Source organism: Bubalus bubalis, chromosome 13, assembly GCF_019923935.1.
Source record: "Bubalus bubalis isolate 160015118507 breed Murrah chromosome 13, NDDB_SH_1, whole genome shotgun sequence".
NCBI lineage: Eukaryota > Metazoa > Chordata > Mammalia > Artiodactyla > Bovidae > Bubalus > Bubalus bubalis.
Genome location: NC_059169.1, coordinates 68,238,223 through 68,251,815, shown reverse-complemented (window position 1 = coordinate 68,251,815; position 13,593 = coordinate 68,238,223). Strand labels below are relative to the sequence as shown.

Here is a 13,593-nt window from a genome sequence, read left to right as displayed (position 1 = left end):
TTTTTAGATGAATAAAAAAATGAAATTTTATTCTAAATATAGCATGGAATGTTTTTGAAATAGGAATTCTTCTTTCCTGACCAAAAAAACGAACAACAACAACAAAACATTCCTGACACTTTTTGAACATCTAAAAGGTTATCTTCTGTACAATTATATAAATATCTCCATGTCCCTATACACATAACATTTAGGGTCCTAAAAGCTTTTTGAAAAACTGATCACAATTGGATTCTTTAGATGATTAGCCTCTTGTATGGAAACAGGAAACATTCCCTGAGCAGCAGCTGGGAACAGAGAAAGGACACAACTGAGAACAGAAGCAGGACAGGGCTGGGGAAGGAAGACTGGAAACAAACCACACCTCCACCCTGCACACGGATTTTAAAGGACAAGACGCTGCACAGACTCAATTATATGCAAATGGGAAGGAGCTATCCGAAGGCAATGTGACATGACCTTCCAGTCACATTTCAAGCCAGTTCAGTGAATACGTCACCTGGCAGCTTTGTTCTTCCAGGAACAAGGGACTTTTCCTTGTTGCTTCTTATCAAACAAAATATTGATGGTAAAGCCAAATTAAAGAAAAGACTTCAGGGCCTGCGGATGTGAATTCAGATCCCTGCTCTGGCGTGCACACTGGCTGTGTGATCCTTGGTGGGATTCCTAGCCTCTCTGAGCCTGTTTCCTGCCTGCGAAATGTGGACAATATTGTATCTACTTCACTAGTTCATTGTGAGTATTAGAGGTAAGCGATAAAAAGTGCTTATATCCCCCTAAAAAATAACTGACAATAAATAACTAAAGTGTGTGCGATAAGGGCTTCCCCCTTGAAACTGAGAACAGGCTCTACTCAGTCTAAGGTTTGGCTAGTATTTGCAGACTCCCACAGGCTCTGCCAATCACCACCATGCTCGGGGTCTGCCACAGGCTCATTGCTGTCGCTCTGATTATCCTGCAACCATAACGGTCACTGAAGTTAGAAACAGTTCCCTTGGGAGTGGTGGGCACCCCCTTCCTAAGGCACCAGCTCCATGTGCAGGAGTCGAAGCTTGTGGAGGGCTGGGGTGTCCTCTTACTTGGGCTGCATGGCTCTGGGGAGCACAGACCTGAACCCCATACCAGACCCTGTGAGGTGACTGTCACACCACAGGCCATGCAACCGAAACCCTTGAAACCAGGCAAGCAGGATCTTGAGCCACGTGCCTCCCCCAGGACCCCACAGGAAGCCAAATTTCTCAAGCCTCAGGCTCTCAGACCCTCAGCCCAGCTAGGCAGCGACAGTCAGCAACCACACTGGATTGAGCGTGAGAAGCCGGGACTCTAGGGCGAAGCGGCTCGCGGGCAACCAAGACCTCTGGTCTCCGAGGAGAAGCGTGGCAGGCTCTCTGGTTGTCGTGTGGGCAGGGGTTCAGGCAGGAGCACAGGAGCCCCTTGGACAGCAGCAGAGGGAAAGTGACAATATCAGCCCTGCCCTCAGATGACAGGGTGTCACACCCCCACCATCAAGGGCAGAGGAGGAAGAGAGGGCCCCAGCAGAAACAAGGGGGCGCCTGAGGTACACGGTGGTCTCAGGTTCGCGATGCACGGGGGTGCTGTCAGAAAGAGCCAGACCCCTAAGTTTTTATGAGCTCTGTGGAGGGGCGCAGCGAAGATGTTAGACCCGATGAGACTGGTCGTGTCACAAGTGCTAAGGCAGGGGATGCGAGGAGGGCTCGTCCCTCCTCTTCTTGAGGCCACAGCAAGGTGTCCGATGAGCCCACGAGCGTGAGCAAGCACGCCTTCCCCCGAGCCTGTGGGACCCGGGGAATCGCGCCCCCTGGGCACAGGGAAAGGGTGATCCAGAATATTCGCCCAGGCCTGGAGGGGCTCGGCCGCCTGCTGCTGCCGCTGCTGGCTGGGAGCCTCAGCCACGGGGGCGGCTTTCAGATACCCTGCTCCTCGTCCCGGTCATTCAGGAGCAGAGACCACTTGTCGCCCCTGTCGTCGGCCGCGCCGCTGTGCCGGGACAGCTTGTCGGACTTGAGGGGGGACAGGGACACCTGGCTGACGTAGCTGACCTGGTCCCAGGCCGAGGCCCGCGGGGAGTCACGCCGGCGGTCATCCATGCCGACGCGCACGCTGACCTGGGACGCACTCAGGGGCTTCATGCTGCCGTGCGCCTGCGCCTCGTACCGCGCCAGGTCCGGCTTCCTGTAGCTGCAGGGCGGGGATCCAAGAGCGCCTGAGCCTGGACGCACAGCACCCCGCCCCCCCTTTTAATAAGCCCGATGAAGCTCTCTCATCGAGTCTTCTACTGACACACAGTATCAAAAGCCTCGTGGGTTTTAAAGGAAAGGCCACTGAACTCCCAAGGCTCAGCTCTGCCTGATTTAGAAACATCAATCCAGATGCCTGGTACATAGTATAGAGCATGCGTGCCAAGTTGCTTCAGTCGTGTCTGACTCTGCGACCCCAGGGACTGTAGCCCACCAGGCTCCCCAGTCCATGGGATTCTCCAGGCAAGAACACTGGAGAGGGCTGCCAAGCCCTACTCCTGGGGATCTTCTCAACCCAGGGATCGAACCCAGATCTCCTATGTCTCCTGCATTGGCAGACGGGTTCTTGACCATCAGAGCCACCTGGGAAGCCCCCTGGTACATAGTAGGCTGTTATTAACTCTTGTTAAATGAAAACATAAATAAGCATCTCTTGTATAAAAGGGAAAATGATAACAAACAGGATCCTATGACTAAATATTTACATAAACAGCCCTTGAGCAGAATAACTGGAACAAGCCACGTGTGGTGACTGCTAAGCGGCAAACCACTGGCTCAAGGTGGAGAAATCATTTACACAAACACATGCTTGGCCACGCTCAGGGCCTCTGGCTGTGCCCGTGGCAGGTGTCCCCGGTGAGGGAGTGAGCCACATACCCGCCCCGGCCCAGGCCCACCACGGGGACTCACCACTTGAGCTGCAGTGACGAGAGGACCACGGACACGGAGGAGGCCGCCATGGCCGCCGAGCCCATCCACGGCTGCAGCACGACGCCAATGGGTATGAAGACACCTGGCCGAGGGGAGGACGACACTCAGGGCGTGGCCCAGGGCAGACAGTGAGGAGGGCCCAGCCTCACTGCCCACCCGATGCTGTCCTCCTCTGGGCAGCTCAGAAGCCTCCTGCTGGGTGCTGGCCACAGGCCCGTGGAGCTGAGACAGGCTGACTCAGAGCTGGGCGGTGGGGGCACCGTCGAGGGGACTGAGTCCCCAACCTGTCCAGACCTTCCTGGGATCATCCAGAGGTGGCATCACTGGTCTGGGGGAAGCTCCAGGGGACAGGGCACCCCAGGGACCCTTTGGGACAGCCATCCTGGGGCCCCTCGGAGGTGTGAGCATCGGGATAAGATGCTAATGACCATGGTCCCCATCTACATGGAAGGTCCTTCCTCGAGGATGTCAAAGCACTTGATAAAGGGTGATGAGACCAGGTCCTGAGATAGAGCCACAAGCATGGGAGGGGATGGGCTCCTGAGCCAGCTCTGGGGCAGGAAGTGCATCTACCAGAGCCAGGCTGTGGCGGAGACGCCAATCCACCGTGAGGCAGTGGTGCTGCCCGCTCAGGCGCGACAGGGGCACGTGCGGTGGGAAAGTCATGTTTCAGTACAGGTCTCGGGGCTTCCCTGGTGGCTCAGTGGTAAAGAACCTGCCAGCCAGTGCAGGAGACATGGGCTTGATCCCTGATCTGGGAAGATCCCAATTAAAAAAAAAGAAAAGAAAAAAAAGGTCTTGGCCCACATAGATGTTTTCCTTGCAGGAGGGTCTGGAACTTTTCCCTGTCTGGTGACACAAGATTCAGTGGGGGAGGGAGAGGTTAGGAAGCAGAAAACATCCATCGCTTTCCATAACTATTCCTGAGTCAGGGTAAAACCTGGGCGGAATTAATTCTTAAGATAAAGTTCTAAAGCATTGGTCCCTGAGCCTAGCATGCAGCAGGTGCCCCATAACTGTTAAGAATGATGACTTTTCAGACTGTGTGTCTTAATAATGTTCTGGAAAACAAGGCCATGGTAAATAGGATCAAGCACCTTGGCCAGCTTTTCAGAGCAGCCTGAAGTGAATGGGGGCCTGGTTCCTCCCTGCAGTTTCTCATTCATCTTTCATGCTCAGTCGTGTCCAGCTCTTTGCGACTCCATGGACCGTAGCCTGCCAGGCCCCTCTGTCCATGGGGATTCTCCCAGCAAGAATATTGGAGTATTGACTGCCATGCCCTCTACCTTTAGATACTTACAAAGCAGAACATAAGCAAATTAACTCTTTCCAGAGGCTTCTGGCCGCAGCTGGGGTCGAGGGAACAGGGTGGTGAGAGCCTACCTGCCGCGACGGGGATCCCAATCAGGTTGTAGATCAGCGCCAGCACCAGGTTGAGCCGTATTCTCCAGACGGTCCTCCTGGAGAGGTGAATGCTGGCCACCACATCGAGCAGGTCATTCTGTGGGAGAGGACCACAAGTGAGTGGGTGGGTGGGGTGGGTGGGGGACCCATCACCCATGAAACAATGGGGACGGGGAGCCGCAGTCGAGCTCACCCTGATGAGGACGACGTCGGCCGCCTCGATGGCCACGTCAGTGCCCGTGCCGATGGCAATGCCCACGTCGGCCTGTGCCAGGGCTGGGGAGTCGTTCACGCCGTCACCCACCATGGCCACTCTCTTCCCCTGGTTCTGCAGCTCCTGGACCTTGGCCACCTTGTGAGAAGGCAGCACCTCTGCAAAGACTTTGTTGATGCCGACCTGGAAGGAAAGGGAAACAGCACTCGATAAAGAAGTAAGTACACAATAACATCCGGTGTTGCCAGGGGGCAGCAGCAGGAGCAGAAACCCAGGAGCCACCCCACCCCACCCCACCCCACAGCAAGCCCTGCAGATTCCGGGGCACACAGCAAACAAGCACCCCCCACTCCCGTCCCAATGCCACTCCCACACCCCACCCTCCCAGTGCTCCTCTCCACATGCTGACCCGGTGACCTCTCCAAAGCAGCCGTCATTGGCACCTGTGGGTGGTGCCATGCTACCTGCTTGGTCCTGGAAAGGGCTCTTCTCTTGCCCCAGCCTTCCCCATTCTGACTGGGGACCACCCCCGACTCAGGCCTCCTCTGCCCTGGAAGGTGTCCCTGTCTGCCAGGCTGAGGGGTAGGCTGGCAGCCCCCTGTACACGGTTTACACTCGCCCCTAGGTCACCCTCCCGACAGAACTGTGAGCTCCCCGGGGGCCATGCTCTCAATGCAGCTTAGTGAGTGCTTGCTGAATGCCTGAACGAGCTTTCACCAGGGAAAGTGGGTACTCTTAGAAGGATGGCTAAGACAGGTGCCGCTGCTCCCCTCTAAGAACCGAGTCATTTTCAAAAGCTGACAGCTTTACCCACATTTCCCGAAGGGCTGGTATATAACTGCCAGGAGTCTGCACTGGAGCTGTCCCCACGCAGCGGGCCAGGCAGGCAGGCAGCCATGCTGCCCCTGTGGTGCAAACTCAGAGCCAAGCACAGAGGGAGACCTGCTGGGACCCAGGAGCCAGCGGTGTGGCGTGAGAAGAGCTGGGCGGCAAAACACTCCCTTAACATAAAGGCTCCAAGCGTGTTTATCGCAGCCCTAAAGCCGTGGTCTTTCTTCCTCACTGCAAAGTCTAGGAAGTAGAAAACGCCATAACTGCTTCTCTGGGGCTGCAGCCGGCTGTGCAGAAATGATAGCACCCAGGCTCCAGCGGATGTGGCCTTTGGGGCAGCAGCAAGGTGGTCCCCTGTGGGCTCGGAGCAGATCAGAGCACGTGGAGAGGAAAGCCCCGGCGGAGAGAAAAGACCAGAGCAAAGCTGAGTGCTCCATGCACTGCTGCTGTTGTTGCTGAGTCGCTCAGTCGTGTGACCGGCTCTTTTTTGACTCTACGGACTGTATCCCGCCAGGCTCCTCTGTCCATGGGATTCTCCAGGCAAGAATACTGGAGTGGGTTGCCATTTCCTTCTCCAGGGGACCTTCCCAACCCAAGGATTGAAGCTGCATCTCCTGCACTGGCAGGCCGACTCTTTACCACTGAGTCACCTTTCCTCCAACTGTTTCTGCCAGCTTAAAATCGCCTGTGATTTCCGAGCTGGGAGACACGCCAGCCCCGGGCCCGCACCTGGGTGGCGATGGCCCTGGCTGTCTTGCGGTTGTCCCCGGTGATGAGCACCACGTCCACGCCCATGCTCTTCAGCGTGTGCACGGCCAGGGCGGCCTCCTGCTTGACCGAGTCCGCGATGGCGATCATACCGCACAGCACACCTGCCGGAGACACCGTGGGTGAGCACGCGCCAGAGCCTGGGCAGCTGAGGAGCAAGAAGACTCAGCGGCCGGGAACAGTGTCCCTAACACCATGTCACAGGCCAAAACAAAACGCTGGATCATACAACAGGATGCACAGTTTTGAATTTGCTTTTTAAACTTATATACATGTCCAGATGCACACAAAAGTCTGGAAGGACTATCAGAAAGTTGACAGAGGCTCCCTGAGGGGTGGGATAATGAGGGATATTCCATTTTTTCCAAAGTTCTCGGAATTTTCCACATTTTCTGTAAGGAACATCTATTGCTTTGTGGAGTGCCTGACTCATAATAACTCAATAACGGTTAGCTGTTAAAACATGAGATATACAACAAATGCTCCTTAAAAAGTGACAAATGTCCAAACAGCTAGGAAATCCATCCCTCCTTTCTGTCTCTTCCTACAGAAAACACTTGTGTAGAGTTTTGTTTTTAGTGACTCTAGAGACTGACACAGGAAGGTGTGCGAGAGCTGAGGCGTGATGAAGAAACGAGAGTGAAGGTGTATAAGAGGCATTTTTAATTGAGTCAATTTCAGCTCTTGAGCTGAGGGGGCGGTGGGTTTAAAGGACTCAGGAGAAGGAGAAAATAGAACTAAAAATAACGGAGAGGAACTTTTTTTTTTTTAAAGAAAGCCTCGATTTCTGCCTGAGGTCTCCAGCTTCCCTCGAGAGCACAGGGCAGGGGAGCGGGGCAGTACCATCGATGGCCACCAGGATGGCCGTCTGGCCCTTCGTCTCGTGGTCGGTCATGGCGTCGAGGACGTCGCTGGTGACGGTCAGGCCGTTGCGCCTCATCCATTCCCTGTTTCCGATCAGCACAGAGAAGGTCTGTGTGGCCGCGTCTGCTCAAAAGAGGGTGCAGTTATTCCCACAGAGCCCAAGGTCACCGTGCTATGCTATGCTATGCTAAGTCGCTTCAGTCGTGTCTGACTCTGTGTGACCCCATAGACGGCAGCCCACCAGGCTCCCCCGTCCCTGGGATTCTCCAGGCAAGAATACTGTAGTGGGCTGCCATTTCCTTCTCCAATGCATGAAAGTGAAAAGTGAAAGTGAAGTTGCTCAGTCGTGTCCGACTCTTAGCGACCCCATGGACTGCAGCCTACCAGGCTCCTCTGTCCATAGATTTTCCAGGCAAGAGTACTGGAGTGGGGTGCCATTGCCACGGGATCCTTCTTGTAGCAAAATGTCCACTTGGTGGTTCTGGAAAAACCACAACCTGGAAAGCGCCTCTCGACGCCAGCATTGAAGGACAGGGGGGAAACCAATTAGCATGCAGAACCATGGTGTGAATTAAGGTGTGTGAAGGTGTTACAAACACATTAAATACCACGTAGTGTACCTACTGGCCTTTAGAGGTGTCGCTGCCATTTCTACAGGGATTAGAGCAGTTAATTATGTGTTCGGCACCAAAAGCAAGAATTGACTAGACTCCTCTCTGGCTCAGTACAGACGACACAAGGTGAACCAGCCAACCAGCAGCCCATGTGTGTGAAACACTGTGAGGCTCACCTCCTAAAAGGCCAGGTGAGCCCTGCACCTGTCACCTCAACTCAGACGACACTGACAGGCAGGTCCCTGGAAGGCAGAGGAAAGGTCATCAGGGGCTCTAAATGGCTAGAAGGAGGGTAACAATAAAATCTAAATCAAGATTTAACTACTAATATACTTAAAAGCAAAACTCAACCTGGGTTTTCTTGGTTGGAGGCTTTGGTTCCACTCTTATGTTGATGGCTAGCAAGCCACTCTTTAAATAACCAAGGCCATTGTTCAAAAAGCAGCTGCCCCTCCAGTGTCTGCTTTTCCTTAGGCAAACCATTTCCACCCTCCGTCCCTGACTGCTGCTAGCTTTGTAAATACATCCCATCCCATCAGAGCCAACCACGTGGAAGTTTCCTGGTTAGCAAGAACAAAAGGACTCCCATCGGTCTACCCTGTAGCTGATGAGAAGCAAGACTGGCCTGGGATAAGAAAGAGGAGACTTGAGATTAGGGGGCAGGTAAGCAAACTCCAGCTCCCTGGACAAGACCCTGATGCTGGGAAAGATTGAAGGCAGGAGGAGAAGGGGATGACAGAGGATGAGACGGTTGGATGGCATCACTGACTCAACGGACATGAGTTTGAACAAGCTCAGGGAGAGATGGTGAAGGACAGGGAAGCTGGCATGCTGCGGTCCATGGGGTCACAGAGTTGGACACGACTGAGCGACTGAACAACAACAAAAAGCAAACTCTGAATTTTAAGTCATACGCCACTTTTGTCTGCCATTAGCATCAAGCCACATCAGAGGACACGAGAGAAGCTGCAGGCTGCCCTGGGAGGCAGATGGGCGGCACACCAGCCCCTAGCCAACCCTCTCACAGGCAGGAACCTCGGGGTGAGCCTGGCGTGGCGCCCTCTGTGGTTGGACCCAGCCCCTGGCAGACGGAGCGGTGGAGACCGAAGCCAAGGGTACCTGTTTCTGCGGCGTCGCTGCCGACTCTGTTCAGGTGAGTGGTCAGTGGGCCTTGCAGGCGCTCACCTTGGGCAAGGATGCTCTCCACGCTGCTGACTTTGCAGCTGATTCCACAGCCGGGCACTGCCTGGAAGTCTGTGCAGCACCCCAGGGTCTCCGTGCCGAGTTCCTGGGGGGTGCGGGGAGAGGAAGCAGAGAACAGAGGTAAGTTGAGAGGGAGTCAGGACAGGGGTGGGGTGAGGGCAGCGGGGAGAGCAGCAGCTGCTGGAAATTAAGGGAGGGACGGTGGGAGAACTTCCCGGAAAGGCAGAGAGAGAGACTCGAACCAGCAGCTCTTTTTCTCTCATCTGACACAGATGCTTAAAACAGCCTTCACTCTGGCCACCTGATGTGAAGAGCCGACTCACTGGAAGAGAGCCTGATGCTGGGAAGACTGAAGGCAGGATAAGAAGGGGATGACAGAGGATGAGATGGTTGGATGGCATCACTGACCCAATGGACAGGACTTTGAGCAAGCTCCAGGAGTTGGTGATGGACAGGGGAGCCTGGCATGCTGCAGTCCATGGGGTTGCAAAGAGTTAGACACAACTGAGTGACTGAACAACAAATTCTCTCCTAGAGTCTGGATGCCTGGGCATCCTGGACAGGATGTGGTCCAGAAGGAGAAAGTCTGTGCACATCAAACACTTTCAATTAAAGGCTGGGCGTGGCAGGGCTGAAGGTGCCAAAGTGGGGGAAGATTTTATTTTTGTGCTGAAAATAATTTCATAAAAACTACAAAATAGGTAAGTGGTAACTAACTCTTCTGAGGTAACTGCCCATGTATAGACCCTGGGGGGAAGGGGCAACATGGCAGGAGAAAGGAGGACCTGGGCTTATTCGGCTAACAGAACAGAAGGGATGCCTGGGGCGAGCTGAATCTTTCCTGAAACATCAGGAGGTTGAGAGGGGAAACAGCCGAGCCCCACACAAAGGATAAAACACGAGAGTTCTGGAAGACTCCCTGTCCAGCAAGAGTTGTCAGCTTTTCCTCAAGGCATCATGTCACCCTTCGACATTTACTGGTGATTGTACTGTCCAGACAGTTTACACGTTGTTCAGGGCGATATTCCAGCACATCCCTGGGGCCTCCATGTTCAGATTGAAAACAGAGAATGCTCACCTGGCCCTTTCGTCTGGAGATATTAAGGGTGATGGCTCGCCACTGACTGTGCCAACAACCCACAGGCCTCTGGTCACTTCTGCTGCTTCACCTCCATCCCAGGCGTCCCCTGTGGAGTGGACTTCTCCTGCCCTCGCCCCAACACCCCATCCATTTTTGTATCCCTTTGCACGAAATGCTCATAAAGGACTGAATCCGTATATCTGTCTTCCTCACTCGACCCTCAGCTCCCAGCAGGCAGAGTATGCATCTTATTAATTAATTCTTACTGTCCTGAGCTCAGATGCTCAGGGAATGCCTAATGAATGACCCTGCACACTGAACTGCTTTGTGATCATCTGGAAACATGACAGGGGACCTGCCGCTGTGAGCTGCGTGTACCTCCCCATCACTAGCCTAACTCCTCCTCTTGTCTTTACTCTTTAAAATTAAGTAACTCTCGCCAGGTGGGTGGAAAGTTGATCTGTGAACTTAGTTCCCGCCTCTCCGTTCCTTGGCCACTTCAGTTTGTGCTGTGTTGAGCTTGGCTTTGGTTTTAGTTTCAGTTTCATTTGTTCGTCCCTGCTCAGTCGCTGACTCTGTGATCCCATGGACTGTAGCCCACCAGGCTCCTCTGTCCATGGGATTCTCCAGGCAAGACTAGTGCAGTGGGTTGCCATTCCCTTCTTCAGGGGATCTTCCCAAGGATTGAACCTGCATCTCTTGCGTGGCAGGCAGATTCTTTACCATCTGAGCCAATCTCTTTAAGCACACATGCCAAGGCCCCCTGCCAGAAGCAGCCGGCTTGGGGAGCCAAGGGCAGCGAGGAAGAATGGTGTGTGTGGAGGAAGGAGCTGTGAGTCTTTTGGGGCAGCTGGTGGGAGCGGGGAGCCGGGGGGAGCGAGGGCCCATCTACACCCAGTCCACCTACCTCTTTACAGTATCTGGTGACTGCCACGCCCAGGGGGTGCTCGCTGCTGGCCTCTGCGGTCCCCACCACAGCGAGCACCTTCCGCAGGGGCAGCGTGGCCACGTCCACGAGCAGGAGGACCCGTGAGACTTTGGGGACCCCTTGGGTAATGGTGCCGGTTTTGTCGAACATCACGGTCTTTATCTGCCAGAAACAACCCCATTTCAGTGACCAAACACAAATGGGGCTCTCAGAGCTCTCACAAGCTCAAGGCAGAACTTCATCTGACCCACCCCAAGCAGGTAACAACACTCCTTCACGCCCCATGTAACAGAATCCTCTATGCCCATCCCAAGGGTTAACCTCTCCTGCTGCAAAAACTTAGCTCCCTCTCTGCCCAGTTCTCAAAAAACTCCACAGGAGCTTTCACTCTGATTAATGGGAAGCGGTATGGTACCCACCCCAGACAGTAACACTGTGCAGACCTCTCCTGGTGTCATGTCAGGAGGGCAACCCTGGGGGCCTGCCCTCTTCCCTGTCCACCCTGTCTGCCAGGCCAAGCACAGTTTTCTCTGGCCTGCGTCAGTGCAAAAGCCTCCAGCTCCACGTTCAAGAAAGGAAGGGCGTGTTCCCTGGCCATAATTACAAGTAACCACAGAGCCAGCCTGAGGGCCCGTCCCCCTCGGTCAGCAGCAGCTTTGCACTGGTCTCTACGGGTCTGGGCTTGGCCATACTCGGCTACTGTGCTTAGATGGCCCGAGTCTCCCAGTCCTCGGACCCTGGACAAGGTCGGCCCTTGCTGTGCTCAGACTGCATCCTATAGGCTCGGTTGTCCCCCATTTAGCAAACAACAGACTCCCCTTCTTGTTTCTGACTTCAACACCATTAACGGGTCTTCCCTCAACCATTCTGGCCAGCTTTTATTCCAGCCCCAACTAGGCCGCCAGGAGGATCTTCCCAGCCTGCGATCATGCAGGTGCTTGACCTCGCTTCACCCCGTTTTTTGGTTAAAACTGTGGATCCTGTTGCAGGACTAAATAAACCTGCAAGGCTCTTCAAGGCCCCTCTCTCCACCTCCTTCCTCCCTTCATCTCCTGTCAGTCTCTCACTCCATGACTGTCCTCATTTATTTATTCAGAAAATATCTGTGGGGTGATCTCCACGTGTCGGGCTCTGGGCAAGACACTGGGGACACAGTGATGGGGAAACAGTCTCGGTCTCCCATCCTATGGCGTCTGGGACCGGGCATTGTGACCTCCCGAGTCCCTTCCATGTGCTGGTCCCATGGCCGGTCACCCTTCCAGTGCTGTCAACCGGCAGGTCCCAGACCTTCCCTGTCCACCTGTGTCAACCCCTGTCCCATCCAACACTCACAAGTCTACGGTCAGGCCTCTCATACTGTCCTCACGGCAGCTCACACTCTACATGGCACCGGCAGTTTACCTGCCCCAGGTCTGTCTGTTTCACTAGACTGTAAAGTCCTTCAGAGCTGGGGCTCAGCACGGGACCCACACACAGTAAACACTCAATAGATAGCGAAGAAATAAAGGGAGGACGGAAGGCTGGGGTTGCTGGCTGAAGGGAGATTCCTCATAGATACTGCCGCCTGCTTCTCCGCCCCAAGGTCCCGGGACCCTCCCCGGAGCCCGACCACCTGGCCGTGAGCCTGGCTCTGCATGTCTGAGCTGCAGGCCCGCTGGCAAGGCCCCCGGGCCCCCGCTGCACTTCCCTCACCTGTAAAATGGACACAACCAGCCCCCGCCTCCGTGCTGTCAGAGATTATTTATACAGCATTCAGTCCTTTCAGTGTGAACTGCTGCGGTTCCTACGTCATCCCCAGTGAGTCGTGGCTTCTGTTTTACTTAGTCAGCAGGGCTTAACGAGCCCTCTTTCAGGTTTTTCTCATTTTCAAACTCAAATTTGAATATAAAATTTAAACAAGTACTATCTTCACTAGGACTAATAAAAAAAAAATTGCGCAGTTGTATAGCTACAAAATCACCCCACGTGAAACCTCGAAGGGAGCACGGGGGAACTGACCTTGTGGGCCATCTCCAGGGGCTTGCCTCCTTTGATGAGGATGCCGTTCTGGGCGGCCACCCCGGTGCCCACCATGACGGCCGTGGGCGTGGCCAGGCCCAGCGAGCAGGGGCAGGCGATGCAGAGCACCGTGATGGACGTCTGGAACGCGAACCGCAGGACCACCTCTGCCTGGGAGATACCCTTGCTGGGGACCTGACGAGAGGGAAAAGATGGAGGCAGGGTGGGAGTCAGATGAGACATCACACAGAACTCTGATCACAAAAGAACGTCTCACTCTGTGACGACCTCTATGGGAACAGTATCTAAAAAAGAGTGGATACATGTATGTGTAACTGATTCACTTTGCTGTACAGTAGAACCTAGCACAACACTGTAAATCAACTATCTTCCAATAAAAATTCATTAAAAAAATAAGAAAGAACATCCCAGTGCAGTCGGGGGCCCTGAGACGGCTGGATGGTGCTGGGCTCAGGACGCGTGCTATTGCATGGTTCACGTTACTGCTCCACGTCCCACCTTCCCAACCTGATCTTCAGGGAAAGGCATTATGAGAGGAGAGGATTACACAAAAATCCCCATCAGGGGAAGAACACAGACTCTGGAATTGGACCATGTAGGTCCATGTCACGGCCCTGACGGTGTGTCTCAGCTTCCTCAAAACGGAGATGATAATGCCCATCTCCCAGGTTTTTGTAAGGATTAAATGAGATAATACA

General features: G+C 54.2%; 1 protein-coding gene across 6 annotated transcripts in view; it reads right to left on the bottom strand.

Moving 5' to 3' along the window:
* ATP7B (ATPase copper transporting beta) overlaps positions 1-13,593 on the bottom strand; it is a 71,703-nt gene continuing 58,110 nt past the window's right edge. For 5 of the 6 annotated variants that reach the window (XM_044926789.2, XM_044926788.2, XM_044926787.2 and 2 more), the window contains 9 exons: positions 12,875-13,069; positions 10,856-11,038; positions 8,784-8,952; positions 7,030-7,173; positions 6,148-6,290; positions 4,567-4,770; positions 4,353-4,470; positions 2,949-3,051; positions 1-2,199 (listed from right to left, as the gene is read on the bottom strand). In XM_044926789.2, the coding sequence (XP_044782724.2) occupies positions 1,926-2,199; positions 2,949-3,051; positions 4,353-4,470; positions 4,567-4,770; positions 6,148-6,290; positions 7,030-7,173; positions 8,784-8,952; positions 10,856-11,038; positions 12,875-13,069 (1,533 nt within the window). In that variant the 3' untranslated portion in view covers positions 1-1,925. The remainder of the gene's footprint in view (positions 2,200-2,948; positions 3,052-4,352; positions 4,471-4,566; positions 4,771-6,147; positions 6,291-7,029; positions 7,174-8,783; positions 8,953-10,855; positions 11,039-12,874; positions 13,070-13,593) is intronic. The other variant, XM_025262952.3, reaches the window with a different exon arrangement.